Below are 15,593 nucleotides of genomic sequence, written 5' to 3'. Positions count from 1 at the left end.
AGTTCCCCAAACCGGAAGTGACACCCATAATTCAAAACGCAGTAAGGTCGTCAGGAATAAGGTGTTTAGGTATTATATCAGCTATTGGTCTCCCTGTTCTCTAGATATTGTTATAAACACTAAAAATGAAAAATGTTCCTGTCACTCAAACAGTATTAACAATGCCAAGATCATTTATATTCTTAGTGATGTCAAAACTGTCCATCTTAAATTAATTTTGCTATGGATAAAAGTGTATGCCAAATGCATAAAGGTAAAACAATTTTTCTTTTAACAAATCATGTCACACTAACAGTGTTTTTTATTAATCTATGAAAATATCCTGTTGGAAGAATGACTGTGTTGTGTATTTGTCTGTGACATACAGTGGCTTCAAGCATCAGTGTCTGTTCTAGTTTTCTTCATTAATGCACCTTCTGCTGACCAGTGAACTGTTGACTGTTTCACCGTTCCTTTAGATATAAGGTCAGACCGGATAGTCTTCAGTTTCAATGACTGACTCTGCATCGAGTATCTAAAGTGACACATGTCCTCATACATGAAGCCATGCAGAGATAATAGCATGTTTCCAATTCATGAATGTGATGACTGAGCAATTCAAGTTTGGATAAAATGCATTGCATTCATTTAAGCGGTTTGAAATCGCCGCTTCTGCCATTGAACAGCGTTGGGAAGCTAATGTGCAACGGCAGTTTACAAAGCTAAAAGCCACTCATGATGAAGAAACAACATGAAATGACACTCGTTAAAACGTGGGTTCGTAAAAACACATACCAGAGTTTGCAGTTGTTGAGGACTTTGAAAACAGACAAGCTACTGTCACGCTACTGAGAAATATACATATGTTAGTAACCTATGTTACTCCTAAAACTGCATATGTTGTCATTTTAAATCATCTATTAATCCATTTATGTAGATTTATTTATGTATGTGTTGTGTAGGACAGTGGTAAAGCCCAACACTCAACAGGACTGAAAGATGTTTATTCCCATAGAAGGTCATAAAACATTCTGCGATGGAGATCCTTCAGGTCATGTGTGTGTTCAGTACGCAGCATTAGACCTCTGCAATCTTCTCTCATCAATGCACACTCACGAAACACCATGAATGTTTAGGTGTGAATCTTTATTTGATGATATTTCAGCCAGTGCTCTTGAATCTTCTCAGACACAGCTGATGATGAGAGAAGGTGATGCAGTCGCCACTGAAAGCTTTGATGAAGACTTAATAAAAACTGAAGCAATCCCTCTGGATAAACTGGACACATCGGTGTGAAGCTACAGGGACTTGGAGTAGGACTGTGGTAAAATGTGTTACATTAAAAAAATTATGAATATTTATTATTGTATTTGTTTAAAACTAGGGTGCAAACGAAATATCAAATGGAAATTCTCTACATTTACTCATATCAATTACTGCAGATGCTCTTTTCCGTACAATTGGAGAGTGATTTTTACTGCCAACTTAAAGGGATAGTTCACCCAAAAATGAAAATTAGCCCATGATTTACTCACCCTGAAGCCATCCTAGGTGTAAATGACATTCTGCTAATATCTCGAGTTATATATCATGTCTCCTCCAAGCTTTATAATGGGAGTGAATGGCTGGTGAAAATTTGAAGCCCAAAAAAGTGCATCCATCCATTATAACAGTAATCCATATGGCCATATGGGTTAATAAAGGCCTTCTGAAGCGAAGCGATGCGTTTGTGTAAGGAAAATACCCATATTTAAAACTTTATAAACTATAATCACTGGTTTCCGACAGACGGCCGTACTCATCGATTTACGGTGGAAGACGAACCCCTGACCCGACACACAGCGTAATGACAAACGCGGAAGCTCAGAGGAAAGAGCTAAATAAACCCCGGTTGTGAATTAGCAATTTTGAAGAGATATGTCGGATGATTTCTATATAGTAGAAGAGGAGTTTCAGTTTTTTGCACAGCCCTATTTGTTTAAACCGCGAGCTTACGCTACTCCTACATCCTACATCATACATGCGTCACGGGTTACTCTTGTGGTGCAAGTCGACTTGCGTAGTACATGCGTACTGTCGTCTGGTGGAAGCTAGTTATTTTAGATTATAAAGTTTTAAATATGGGTATTTTTCTTACAAGAACCCATGGCTTCTCTTCAGAGGGCCTTTATTAACCCACTGGAGCCGTGTGGAGCACTTTATGATGGACAGATGCACTTTTATCATGGATAGATGCACTTTTATGGTGGATAGATGCACTTTTATGATGGATAGATGCACTTTTATGATAGATGCACTTTTATGATGGACAGATGCACTTTTATCATGGATAGATGCACTTTTATGGTGGATAGATGCACTTTTATGATGGACAGATGCACTTTTATCATGGATAGATGCACTTTTATGATGGATAGATGCACTTTTATGATGGACAGATGCACTTTTATCATGGATAGATGCACTTTTATGATGGATAGATGCACTTTTATGATGGATAGATGCACTTTTATGGTGGATAGATGCACTTTTATGATGGATAGATGCACTTTTATGATGATAGATGCACTTTTATGATGGACAGATGCACTTTTATGATGGACAGATGCACTTTTATGATGATAGATACACTTTTATGATGGACAGATGGACTTTTATGATGGACAGATGCACTTTTATGATGATAGATGCACTTTTATGATGGACAGATGCACTTTTATCATGGATAGATGCACTTTTATGATAGACAGATGCACTTTTATGATGGACAGATGCACTTTTATGATGGACAGATGCACTTTTATGATGGATAGATGCACTTTTATGGACTTCAAAACAGAAACAGCCATTCACTGCCATTATAAAGCTTGGAAGAGCCAGGATTTTTTTTTATATAACTCCGATTGTATTCGTCTGAAAGAAGAATGTCATATACACTTAGGATGACTTGAGGGAGAGTAAATCATGGGCTAATTTAAATTTTTGGGTGAGCTATCCCTTTAAGTATAAAAAATAACAAAACAGTACAATAAATGTGGTCCATACAATGGTTCTATATTCCAAGATTTCTGAAGTCCAGGGTTTGAAATGAAATTTTGCACTCATCAGCCAATTTGGCTACTCGATTTTTAAGTTGCCGGCCATTCAGAACTTCTACTAGTCAAAGCAAAAATTATCAGAAAGAAACCAGATTATCAATGTCACAGCTTAGATTTAAATACAGCCTATCTATTATTAAATCTGATTCTGAATTATTGTATTGCTTTCAGCTTTTCAGTAAATCACTGTTCGTGATCATTTACCATTAAAAAAAAAAGAAAAAGGGTAACACTTCACAATAAGGTTAACATGAACTAATAATTAACTAATGTTAACAAATAAAACCTAATTGTAAAGTGTTACCTAAAAAAAGACAAAATTCTCTGTGACTTCTCTTATAATTGCCTTGAGTTTACTTTCACGTAGCAATAAAGATGCAAGGGCGATTTTTGTCCAAAAGTCTTGGACGTGCGGCATTTATTAGAAAAAGTGTCCTCTTAATTGTCTCCTATGGGCAAACCAGACGGGAAACACCAGGCCTTGGACATCTCGATAGACGGCGAGTGGTGCATTATATAATCATAGAAAACAATGTGTTCAAATTTTAAAGCCATGGCACTGCGTCTGTGTGTGACCCTATTTACATGTTGTTTTGCTAATGTTTGAGGATCCTTTTAGTGAAAGGGCTCTGATAACTATGCCATGCAAAGTAATAGAACATAATTTATGACGCATAACCCGCCAAATTGGCTAGTGTGTTAAAATGCGTTATGGATGCGTTATGGACAGGTTGGCGGGTGTTCATTCAAACCCTGCTGATTTTTAGTGAACAGTCACAAGACATGCAGAACCAGTGTCATTTGTTGTCCCTGATCTCAAATCTGATGTGAATCATGCCAAGTTTGTAAATGGCAATAACATTTGATTAGGTGATCTAACCCTAGATTTGTAATTAACCTAGAATAAATCTTGAACTCTAGCAGTTTCTGTCTGTATCTCTCCAGTGATTTCCTCTGGTTTGTTGTCCTCTATCACCTCGCCAGTGTGTTCATGTCCAGACGGGTTTGTGTCACATCACTGGAGATCACCCGCTAGATTCATGCATAAAGAGAGACACTACAGCTGTGTGAGAGAGAGAGAGAGCGTGTGCATATGGGGGTGAAGCTAAAATAGGTAGATCAAGGTTAACTGCATTTGAAATTTTCCTTTCCTTTTATACACTATTGTACCTGTACATTGAGTTCAGATCTTTGCCCAAGTCCTATAAAAAACCTACATAAAAACTCAAATAAAAAACTCATAAACCTTTGTATTTAGGGGTGCTGATGCTCCAACCGACAGCATGGTTGTGTCCGTGATACTGTTTTTTTACAACAGTTTAATAAACAATAAGTTAATATTGAGTAACGATGTACATATTGCCAGTCAATTTGTGTATATTTGATCTGGTCAATTTGTGTATATTTGATCTGCCAACAAAATAATTCCAAACAAATTCAAAGCAGGATTAACCATTGTGCATCAGTAGTAAATATACAATATCAGTTCCTGAATATACAGGGCCCTATCTTACACCGGTGCAATGCAGCGCCAGGAGCGACGCAAGTGTTTTTTGCTAGTTTCAGCCCGACGCAGTTTTCATTTTCACGTCCTGCGCCGCGTTGTTTAAATAGCAAATGCATTTGCGTCCATTTGTGCGCCCATGGGCTGCTGGTCTGAAAACGAGGTGTGTTCTGGCGCATTGTTGGAGCGTTGCTATTTTGAGGAACTGAAATAGACTGAGCCATTGACCAACTGAAACCTGGTCTAAAGTCAATGGCGCAATATTATTTTTTTGTTATTTAAAGAGCGCGTTAGTAATGTGCGCCTATAGGCGGGTCCACAACGCACGTACACTCTGCTTATTACACACACATTCTGCTTATTACACACACACTCTGCTTATTAAACACACAGGGATGCACAACAGCACACAAACAAGATTATTATTGTGTACATAAAGATATGGTGAAATCCGGCTTGTCCCGTAGATGTTCTGCTTGCACACTTTAACCTCACACACACACACAGCTTTTACCTCGCGCACGAGCAGATCCGTTTGCGCTCTGGAGACGGCTTCGGTCTTTCCACTATCAAATTCTATCATATAAATAGCGAATCTGTCATGGCGCGAGTGCAGCTGGCATTTAAAGGGAATGGGAGATGAGACTCTGATTGGTTTAACGCACGTAAATCCCAAAACACACCCATTACTCATTAAGAGAATAGGGACAACCCTTTTAGACCATGCGCCGGGAGCGCCGACCATTTTCCCCGTCGTTAAACTAGCAAAAGTGTATTCGGACTCGCACTAGGTGAACTTGAGCCCTGCGCTTTAGACCATGCGCTTAGATCGTTAAAATAGGGCCCTTAGAGTTTTTGACCTAATTAGTTGATTCATTGTATGATTCACTCAAAAAGACAGAGAATTGTTTAGCACATCAAACATTAAGCCAGCGTTTCACACTATTAAGAGAGCAAGAGTCATTGAGTGCTGCTAATGAAATCAGTACATACACGGATTCACGTTTTCTTGAGTTGAATATTAATATATTGTGTAGTCAAGTTGAATATGTCCCAGTGTAGTTCATGCAATGCGTTTACTGTAGATCTGTGGTTATGTGGAGATCGTGCAATTAAGTTCACCAACCACAACAGTGGATGTTTTCTTGTGTTTCTGGAAGTAACGCACCTTGAAACGTAGTGTTCTTGACAGAGAGTGAAAAGGAGGATGGAAAATCTTGTTTTTACAAATATTTGGCACAAAAAAACTTTGCTAAGGTCATAAACTAACCTTCGGAAACATAATATAAAGATCTGAAAATGCATTTCATGACCCCTTTAACTTTTTTGTAGGGGGAAAAAATCACGCCTGGAGAAATGTTGGGCCATTCTTCCTTCGAGAGTGAAATTTCCTCAGATAACTCAATACTCATTCCATCAATGATGGCACTCTGTCCTGGTCCAGAGGCAGAAAATTATTATTTACAAATTATAACACATAATTATGACCGCCGCTAGCGTAGCTAGCGAAAGCGGTCATATAGGGATTGTCAAAGTTTTTTTTTTTGTTTTTTTTCGTCATCTACTGAATTTTTCGTCAACGATACCAGGGACACCGAAACACCGGGGAACATGAAATTTGGTGGGCATGTAGCCCCACTAGACTTTTACGGAAAATTTCGTTTGGTCCCCGGGGGCCACTCCCCCCCCCCGCGCTGGGCCCCCCGTCAATTTTTCGTCAACGATACCAGGGACACCGAAACACCGGGGAACATGAAATTTGGTGGGCATGTAGCCCCACTAGACTTTTACGGAAAAATTTCGTTTGGTCCCCGGGGGCCACTCCCCCCCCGCGCTGGGCCCCCCCAAACCCAAAAAATGCAGTTTTTCCTAAATAACTACCTGAACCGTGGCACCGAGGATGAAAAAATTTTTATGGTATGTTGCTCTTAAGGGCCCACATCAACCTAGCCCATAATCACTCATTTGTGATTTGCGCCCCTTCCCATAAAAAATGAAAATGCAATATTATTCTGCTTTAATCACCCCTATCTTCAGTTGAGATGTTCAGAACTGCACCATATTTCATGTGTATGATTAACTTGACATCCTCTGGGGGTATGCTAAGTTTCGTAGAATTTCATCCATGGGGGGGGTATAAAATAAATTCATTTATGTGCACATTTAGTGACTGTACACTCATCGGCCTGTAGATGGTGGTGTTGAGCGAAGGGTTGCTGGTTTAGGATGATACTGTCACACACACACATGCAGGAATACAAACAAACGCAAGCATGCACACACACTGACATCCACACGCACAGACACACACCCATACACACACATACAAATCCACATGCACAGACACACACACACAAACACACACGCGCACACACATGTACGCACGCATACATACACGCACAGACACACACACACACAGACACACACATACACAAACACACACACACAGACAGACATGCACATACTACTACTTTTTTTAGGTATATACATAAACACGCAATACAGCCAAATTGCTCCACGTCATTTATTTTTGTGGAAAGCCAGTGCAGGCCTGAGCGGCGGTCATATTTTGTACCGCCATGCGGTACATCTAGTTATTTAAAGGGCACCTATTATGATCCTTTTCGCAAGATGTAAAATAAGTCTCTGATGTCCCCAGAGTGTGTATGTGAACTTTTAGCTCAAAATACCCAACAGATATTTTTTTACAGCATGTTTAAATTGTCATTTTTTGAGGCTCAGAAAAACGTGCTGTTTTAGTGTGTATCCCTTTAAATGCAAATTAACTGCTGCTGCACGTCCCAGAGGGCGGAGCCTCACAAGCTCGCGCTTCAGTCAGGACAATCTCATCTGATAATATCAAAACAGAAACTCTCAGTAGCGGTGTTCATTTTGACTCGGAGTCGGACAATAATGCCCACAGAGCCAGAGAATATATACTGTATGGAGATTGAACAGGTATAGTTCAGCTTAATTATGGTTATAACTTATTTGTCATCTGCTTTTATCCACTATTAATACAAGCCTGCTGTAGCAGACCTCGTCCGAATGATGACCAAAATATACTGACGAGTTCAGTGAAGTTTATTGTACATCACACAAAAGATGAAGCGTTAGTTTTACTCCAGAAAATCACTGTAACAGCAGCTAAATAAACACAAATGTGAGCATTAAAGTCTTATCCATAAACTCTCTCTCTCTCTCCATTTCATTAGCATGGAACATACATAGCGAAGTACACAAAACACTCGTTACAACTAACAGTAAACAAATATACACACCTTCTCAGTGGGTGCTTAATAACTGGTAAACCTTATATCCGTAAAACGACTCGATGAGCTGTGATAAAGTGCGCGCTCTCACTTTCATTTCTGCCATGATCAGTAACGTTAGGCCTGTCGCTCCGGAGACTGTAAGCTTGATCACGAACAGTTGTACTGATCCATCCTCGAGTAACAACGAGAGTAAATGAAGACTGCTATGTTCATTCTTACATCCAACAACAAAACACCTCATTCGCTTAGGAGACATTCTTGTCTACAGCTGCTCAAGCGTCGAAACAATGGCGGATTCTGTGTCCACTGTCCAGCTCACTCAGGGCGGGTCTATGCTCAAACTGAAGTGTCAATCAACCGTCGTGGGAGGGGCCTGTGCAATTCTACGTCACATTGCATAGAATCTTAGAAGAGCTCGTTCTGAGACAGTGCTTATGATTTATTGAGATTGTAAAAAAAACACTGGGTGGATTTTTATCATTCTAGGGTGGTTTTGCTCACACACTGCCAACACACATTTATGTTCAAACACCATGTAAAAGTGGATTTTGCATAATAGGTGCCCTTTAAAACTAATAACCGTGAGCTTTACAGTTGGGGAGCGGTTGCTATTATATATCGCATGTGTGTTTTTTGTCCAAATTGAATGTTTCTTATTTAAACCAATTTTTATTTATTTATTATTATTATTATTATTTTTACTTTGGACTCATCTACTAAGAAATACATTTTTCCAATAGTCTTCTGGTTCATCCATGTGGTATTTGGCAACGGTTATACTGCAGTGTTCCTCTTGGACATAAGTGTCTTCCTCTTCTCTGCAGAATCCCTGCTGTGCTCATCATTCTTCTTCAGTGTTTGTCTGATGGCCTCATGAATATGAATCTTATCCAGTGCAAGAAAAGCCTGTAGATCCTTGTTACCCTGCGGCTCTTTGTGACCTCCTGGAATATTATATGTTGTGCTTATGGAGTGATTTTTCTGCCCGGTCACTCCTCAGTAGAGGAGCAGAGGAGCTGAACTTCTTCTCTTTGTACACTATCTAGCTGATGGACATCAATCTCTTCACAAATACTGTTCCAGCCTTGTGAGCATTAAGAACTTTTGATTGAGGCATGGCAGTTTCCAAAACCAGGTGTGATGAAGTCCAGATTATGATTGAGACGATCCAGGTTTATGTTCTTTCTGTGAAGCAGAACTGCTAAACTCACACCAGATTTATACCAATAAAACAATTGAAACGCCTGAATCCAATTATGTTTTAAAATGGACAGAAAATCCTGGAGGTTCACATATTTTTCCAGGAATGATGTTTACTCCGGAGATAAATAAGAGAAAATATACTATGGGCCCTATCTTGCACCCAGCGCAATTGACTTTGTACACCGACGCATGCATCATTCCTATTTTGCATCCGCGCACAGCGGACTTTTCCCTCCACAAACGCACGTCGGTTAACTAAGAAATACACTTGCGCTCCCAGGGGCGGTTCAGCGCAAAGAGGAGGCGTGTTCCGGCGCAAACGTTCCCTGGTGCTATTTTACAGGTTTAGAAAACAATTCCGCCACTAACCGAAAAAAACTAGTTTAAAGTCAGTGGCGCGTTGCGCATGTTATTCATATGCTATTTTAAGGGCGCAAGCTTGGCCATAATCAATGTAGTGTGTGCACAACGCGCATACACTTTAATTCTCTCATCTACACAGAAGCAGCAGTTTTCATTTTTGCAAATCATACATTATTACGATAGCTAGATAGATAGCTAGCTAGCTAGATAGATAGATAGATAGATAGACAGTTTATTATAAAAGCATACATCTAGCTTACACATTTACCCAAATTATTATACGCCTGTTTAAGCGAAGCTAATTTGGGTGTGTTTCTCCATCCCCATACAATGTCACTTCTCTGTGTTTTACGGCCCTGACGAGAACGTCGGTCTCCTCGGCTGTGAACCGCTCCTGGTGTGCGTCTGGCAAATCCGCCGTTATAATAGCAATCCGCTTTAGAACAAAGCGCGCCTGCTCTTAAAGGGAATGTGAGATGACGCTCTGATTGGTTTATTTCACGTTACGCCCAAACCACACCTATGAGTAATGAAGCTTCTTCAGACCAACACATTTTAGATTTGTGTCGGCCGCAAGAGTCATTTATCCCGCCGGTATAATAGCAACAGCGCCCGAGATCCGCCCACAAAGTTACTTGCGTTTCGCGCTTGATACTTGCGTTTCAGATCGTTAAAATAGGGCCCTATATATTATTTTTTAAATGAACTCCTTCCATCTATTGATAGAAAGATCTGATCACAATCTAGATATGATTTATGTATAAATTCAGGAAATTCTTAAAGGCACACTGTGAAGGAATTGTGTTTTTGTCAAACAGCGACCCCTAGAGTCGCTATGGAATACTTGCACTGTCGTAAATACCCCTCCACCCCCCCACCTCCCACCCTGTACACCGGTACCTGCATCGGGCATAGAATAGGCACAGATAGACTCCGAAGACATGATTATTGCAATTTATCATAATAGTTTGCAAATTGTGCTCGTTACACTATTTACAACCTCTACGTTAGGCTTATTTATGTCCTGATAATTATGTGAGATATTAAAAACTGTTCTCATGATAATCGCAAGAATCAACGTCAACAGCGTCGTCTGATATCCCTCAGGACTACGTGATAAATACACCTCACAACACCTGAGGTCAGCTGGCTGCGGTTGCCAATAAAACGAAGAAGAAGAAGAAGAAGAGGTCAGCTGGCAAACTAGTTCGTGAGGCAAGCTAGGCAATAAAACATAACGCAAAAAAACACGTAAGAGAAACGAGTGTTTTTTTAGCAAGTCTGTTAACAGCTCTGATAATCGAAAGCTAGCTAGACATATGTGGAAATTATTGGACTGGTCTAATTATCAGCAATAAATGAATGAACAGCATATAAAAAAACATACTACAAGCAAGCGCAACAACATACAACATAGAATGCAAACAAGTTTACAAATAAGAGATTTATTTACTGGCCACTTCATGCGTTTTCTCAGATCGGATAGCTATCTGATTTATCAAAACGATTCTATTTACACCTGGTCACATAAATGTGTTTTTGCGAAATGGATTTAAATCCGATCTTCAATTCCCGCGCTGTATGCAGATTTAATGGAGTGCACGTCACCGAAAGCAACAGATATGAACAGCATTTTATTGATCATCAGCTAAAATTTCAAAATCAAAGACCGCAATAAGAGAGAGCGGTAACAGCCCTGGTAAGATCATTTCGTTTCTTTACTTTTAATGATGATGATTGTGTGTTAAGCGTCTGCGACTTACTTTCACTTTGATTTGCGATAGTTTGCACGTTCTCTTGATGAATAGCCTATGCTCAGTTGCTCATCTGCGGTGATGCGTGTTCCAGTAGCGTCGTCATATCTGTCTATATCATATAGCCTATAACACGCTCTCACACGTTTTTATTTTTAGCATTTTTGAGAGGAGTACAATTTACATGTGGTTTCAACAACCAGATGCATTTACACTTGTCCAGTTTCGTCTGGAATGCGTCTCAGACCTCCTCCTGAAGTGGTTTGAGCGATCGGATTCAAATCCGTATTGTATGCGTTTCGGAGGGCATTTACACCTGGTCTTTTCACGATCACATAGCTATCCCATCTGAGAAAACGCATGAAGTGGCCAGGTGTAAACAGCCCCATGACAAAAACATACGCACGAAAGCCGAAAACAAACGCTGGTTGGCCTCTCACGTCCAAATTTGACGAAGTGGTGGGGGAAGTGATGTATGCCGTAAAGCAGTCGAATTTCTTTTTGTGCTTGGGTTACTACCCGAACCCCGAAGTTACATAGTGCCAGTAAAAGCGATACAGACCCCGTCAGGCTATGGCAGACGTGTCATTCAACCTATTGTAAGTTGATGTACCATCACAAGGGTCTTGGAAATATATTATGAAGGTTGAAAAGTTTCACAGTGTGCCTTTAAGTACTTCTTAAATTTCTAGCGTCACTGTATTTTGTTTGTTTTTGTCCGGTGGGAATTAAAAGTGCAGATCCGTGACAGTTAAGTACAGTTAAATAAAGGAGTTTCAGTGATTATATCAAAATATATAATAAATATTATTATATTATGTCAATATCGAGCCAAATGAAAAATGTTTATTTCACCTGCAACAACATTGGGAACTTTCGTAAAGATATTTTTGGCCAATAACTTTTAAAGTCACAATGAACTCCAAAATTGACCATTCTTATTTTTTTTATGGAAAATTGCAGTGTTTATTTATAAATGATTTATCGGTGCACATTACTGTTTTAAATTCATGTTCCTGGTAATCTTGAATCAAAACTTCACCCCCTCATCTCTTCTCTGATGACGAGGGCAGGGCAACCTGTCACTCACATGAGTTCCACCAATAGCAAACCACAACCATCCAATCAATCAATTCCCCAGAGACAAACTCAAGCCCCGCCCACATTTGTTCTTGTTCCAGAAGCCGTTTCACTCGGATATACGACACAATAGGGAAGAAAAGACAATTACAATTTCTGTTTCATGCGACTTTAAGTGCATCATTATGCAAAAGCAAGAGGACAGTTCTCCGCATGAAAGACCCACATCTGGCAGATCAACGTGCTTTTTCTTTTCTCTCAATACAGAAGGAAGAATTGTTGAATAGCATAATAAAATGAACTGAAATGTGGAGTGTGTATATGAGGACATTAACTGTGTAAAGATGATTGACAGTTTAGTTTACGGTGACAGTTTACACATAACTATGTAACAGAGTTATCTCTTTAAAGGGATAGTTCACCCAAAAATGAAAATTAGCCCATGATTTACTCACCCATCCTAGGTGTAAATGACATTCTTCTTTCAGAGTTATATTAAAAAATGTCCTGGCTCTTCCAAGCTTTATAATGGCAGTGAATGAATCATGGGCTAATTTTCATTTTTGGGTGAACTATCCCTTTAAGACACAATTATGATGTGGTAGCATGTCCCAAAACTCTTCTGTTACACACTCAAAAGTATGTACCTTTTCTTCACAAAAAGAGTGCACATGTTTAGGGCGACACAATATTTGTCTATTCAGTAAAAGTCCAAGCTTTTGAAAACCGCAAGGACATTTGAGCTGCTGTTTACCACATTTGACGTGCTTTGAGTCTGTGTGTTCATTAAAGTTTATATGTGAATAAAAGCCTAAATTAAATCTGTTCATCATAAAGTTATCATGTCTCTTCAGAATATTTGGATTAAACTGCTTGATTCATATGCATTTCTTTTACAATCTTTTTATGAAGGTCAAAGTTGTGTGGACTTTCAATGGATGGAAAACAATGATGTGAGAATATTGAAAATATTTTAATTTGCGTTCCAAAGATGTAATGGGTTTGCAAAAACATGAGGGTGAGTTAATAAAGTTTTAACTTTGTTTCTGTGTCAAGCTTCATTTCTACAGAAAGACTGATATTACCAATATTTCTCGTATTTATAATGCTAAAATTGATGTGTGATAAGCAGAACTGTATATGAGTATATGAGTATATGAGTATATGGTGTAGTTGTCACCTCTGCAGTGCGGGCCCTCGTCTCCTCCGTCAGAGCAGTCGGGGACGCCGTTACACAGTTTGCTCATGTGAACACACAGGTCTGAACCCAGACACTGATGTTCATTGGGAGGACACCGCGACACACGGTTATGAGGACCTGAGAGAGAGAAGATCACAAAAGCATTAAAATGATAAAACAACAACCTACAGTGCTTGCAAAATCTCCATGTAATATGCTAGATATCGTTTTGTGCCATATAGCAAAGCTGTAACCATATCTTGAACATTGGTGGGACAATAAACACCTAATTACTGCTTATTAATAGTTAGTAAGGTAGTTGTTAAATTTAGGTATTGGGTGGATTATGGGATGTAGAATATGGTCATGCAGAATAAGGCATTAATATGTGCTTTTTAAGTACTAATAAACAGCCAATATCCTAGTAATATGCATGTTAATAAGCAACTACTTAATAGTGAGAATTGGACCCTAAACTAAAGTGTTTCCAGACTTTTTAATTATTGGATTAAAAAGGATTTAGGAAATTATGAAAAAGAAATAAGAAAGGTAAAATAAGTTTTAGGTCTAATTGTAGTTGTCAAGTAATTTAAATTTAAACTATTATACACACATCACATTCAGTTATGAATTGCATGAATCATGTAAATGATAGCATGTTTTCTGTTCAAAATGGCAACATTTGATAACGTTGAGTAGCTTGCATCACTGGATATTTGTCACGTTTTGAGTTTGTTCATGTTTGGAGTTTTCCTTCATGTCTTGTTTTCTGTTTTAGTTTCATGGTCAGTTTTCTAGCTTGTTAATTATTTCTGTCATCCTCTGTTTGTTTCCTAGGTTACTGATTGATTGGAGTATTCTGTGTCTGCTGTGAATAAAAGCCCTCAGTTTGTCAGCCCTTAGTTCTTCGTTCCGGTATTAGTTGTGTTTAGTTGTTGTGTAGTGCTTTCTCCTATGAATTCCTGTATTTCAGTTGGTGAATTAAAAATAAACTTCCTTTGGATTTTGATTCCTGCAAGTGCAACAACACAGCGTGACAATATTATTGTCAGTCGTTTAACATTCCTATCGTAAACCGGTTGTTTATATAATGAATAACAAGCTACTTACACAACCTTACACACATATTCTTTCACCGTTTGCATTGGAATCCGCACTGGTCGCCTGTGAACAGAAAACTGTCCCTCTCAATGTTTATGGTGGTTACGGCCCTTGAACAAGAATTCACGTTCATAGTGTAAGCAACATATTTCGAAAGAATACTAAAATTTACTGTGGTGACACATGGCATCTGTTATTTTTAAAACGGTGGTACATGGAAAATGACTTTTTTTTCACCTCATGTAACATATGCATCATTCTGTGGTAATTTTGTTTCTTGCTTTCATCCACAATTGGTTAAATATTGCAGTTTATGGTTTTATTATGGCTGTGTCCATGAGTGTGCAGTCATGTGTTTGTCTTTGAGTCACTGGATGAGCTGTGTTTGTGTGTCTGAGCTCTCATCCGCTCTGGACTGGACAGAAACACTGGGCGTGGAGTGAAAAAAGACCAAAAGTCTCCAGATTATTGAGCAGAAATGAGCGAACGTGTTTTTGCAGAAAGGTTACGCAACGCAGCAGAGTTTGAAACAATAAATGTGCCCTGAACGTCTAGTTTACTGATGAGATCATCAATACAGCGCCAGCACAAACACACATCAGCGGCGCTGCGTTAATTCACTGCTTTATTACGCTATGACACACGGTTTCTATCGAGGTGTGTATGTTGTTCATGGCTGTCATACCCCAGTTTCAGTCAACTATACTGATAGGTTGACATCTTGAAAGTTGCTCTGTTTGTTAGAGCACTTCAACTTCTGAATCAACCAGTGGGTTTTAGGGCTGAATAATGAACTATTTGGGAAGCATTTGGGAATGTCGTTAGTGACGTTTGACTAGACTTTTAGTTTTTACCATATTTAGGTTTTTAGTGATGAGAACAAACTCCTAACATCCTCCTGACATCTCAAATCATTTGGTTTGTTGAGGACAAATATACAGTTATTTTGTGATCAGACATATGATATTCACCTGCCAGAGGATAAAACGGGTAGACTTACAAGCAACTACTGAGAAACCCCTAGCAACACCTTAGCAACCACCCATAGCGTTTGAG

The 15,593-nt window shown here is 39.1% G+C and overlaps 1 protein-coding gene across 8 annotated transcripts in view; it reads right to left on the bottom strand.

The window, feature by feature from the left end:
* Positions 1 to 15,593, bottom strand: part of lrp1aa (low density lipoprotein receptor-related protein 1Aa) — a 192,347-nt gene that overhangs the window by 137,595 nt on the left and 39,159 nt on the right. For all 8 annotated transcript variants that reach the window (XM_084101218.1, XM_084101222.1, XM_084101219.1 and 5 more), the window contains exon 3: positions 13,437 to 13,574. In XM_084101218.1, the coding sequence (XP_083957344.1) occupies positions 13,437 to 13,574 (138 nt within the window). The remainder of the gene's footprint in view (positions 1 to 13,436; positions 13,575 to 15,593) is intronic.

Source organism: Abramis brama (genome assembly GCF_963993115.1).
Source record: "Abramis brama genome assembly, chromosome: 23".
In the NCBI taxonomy this organism is placed as follows: Eukaryota; Metazoa; Chordata; class Actinopteri; order Cypriniformes; family Leuciscidae; genus Abramis; species Abramis brama.
Note: the sequence above shows the minus strand (reverse complement) of the source record. Positions and strands in the feature narration are given on the sequence as shown.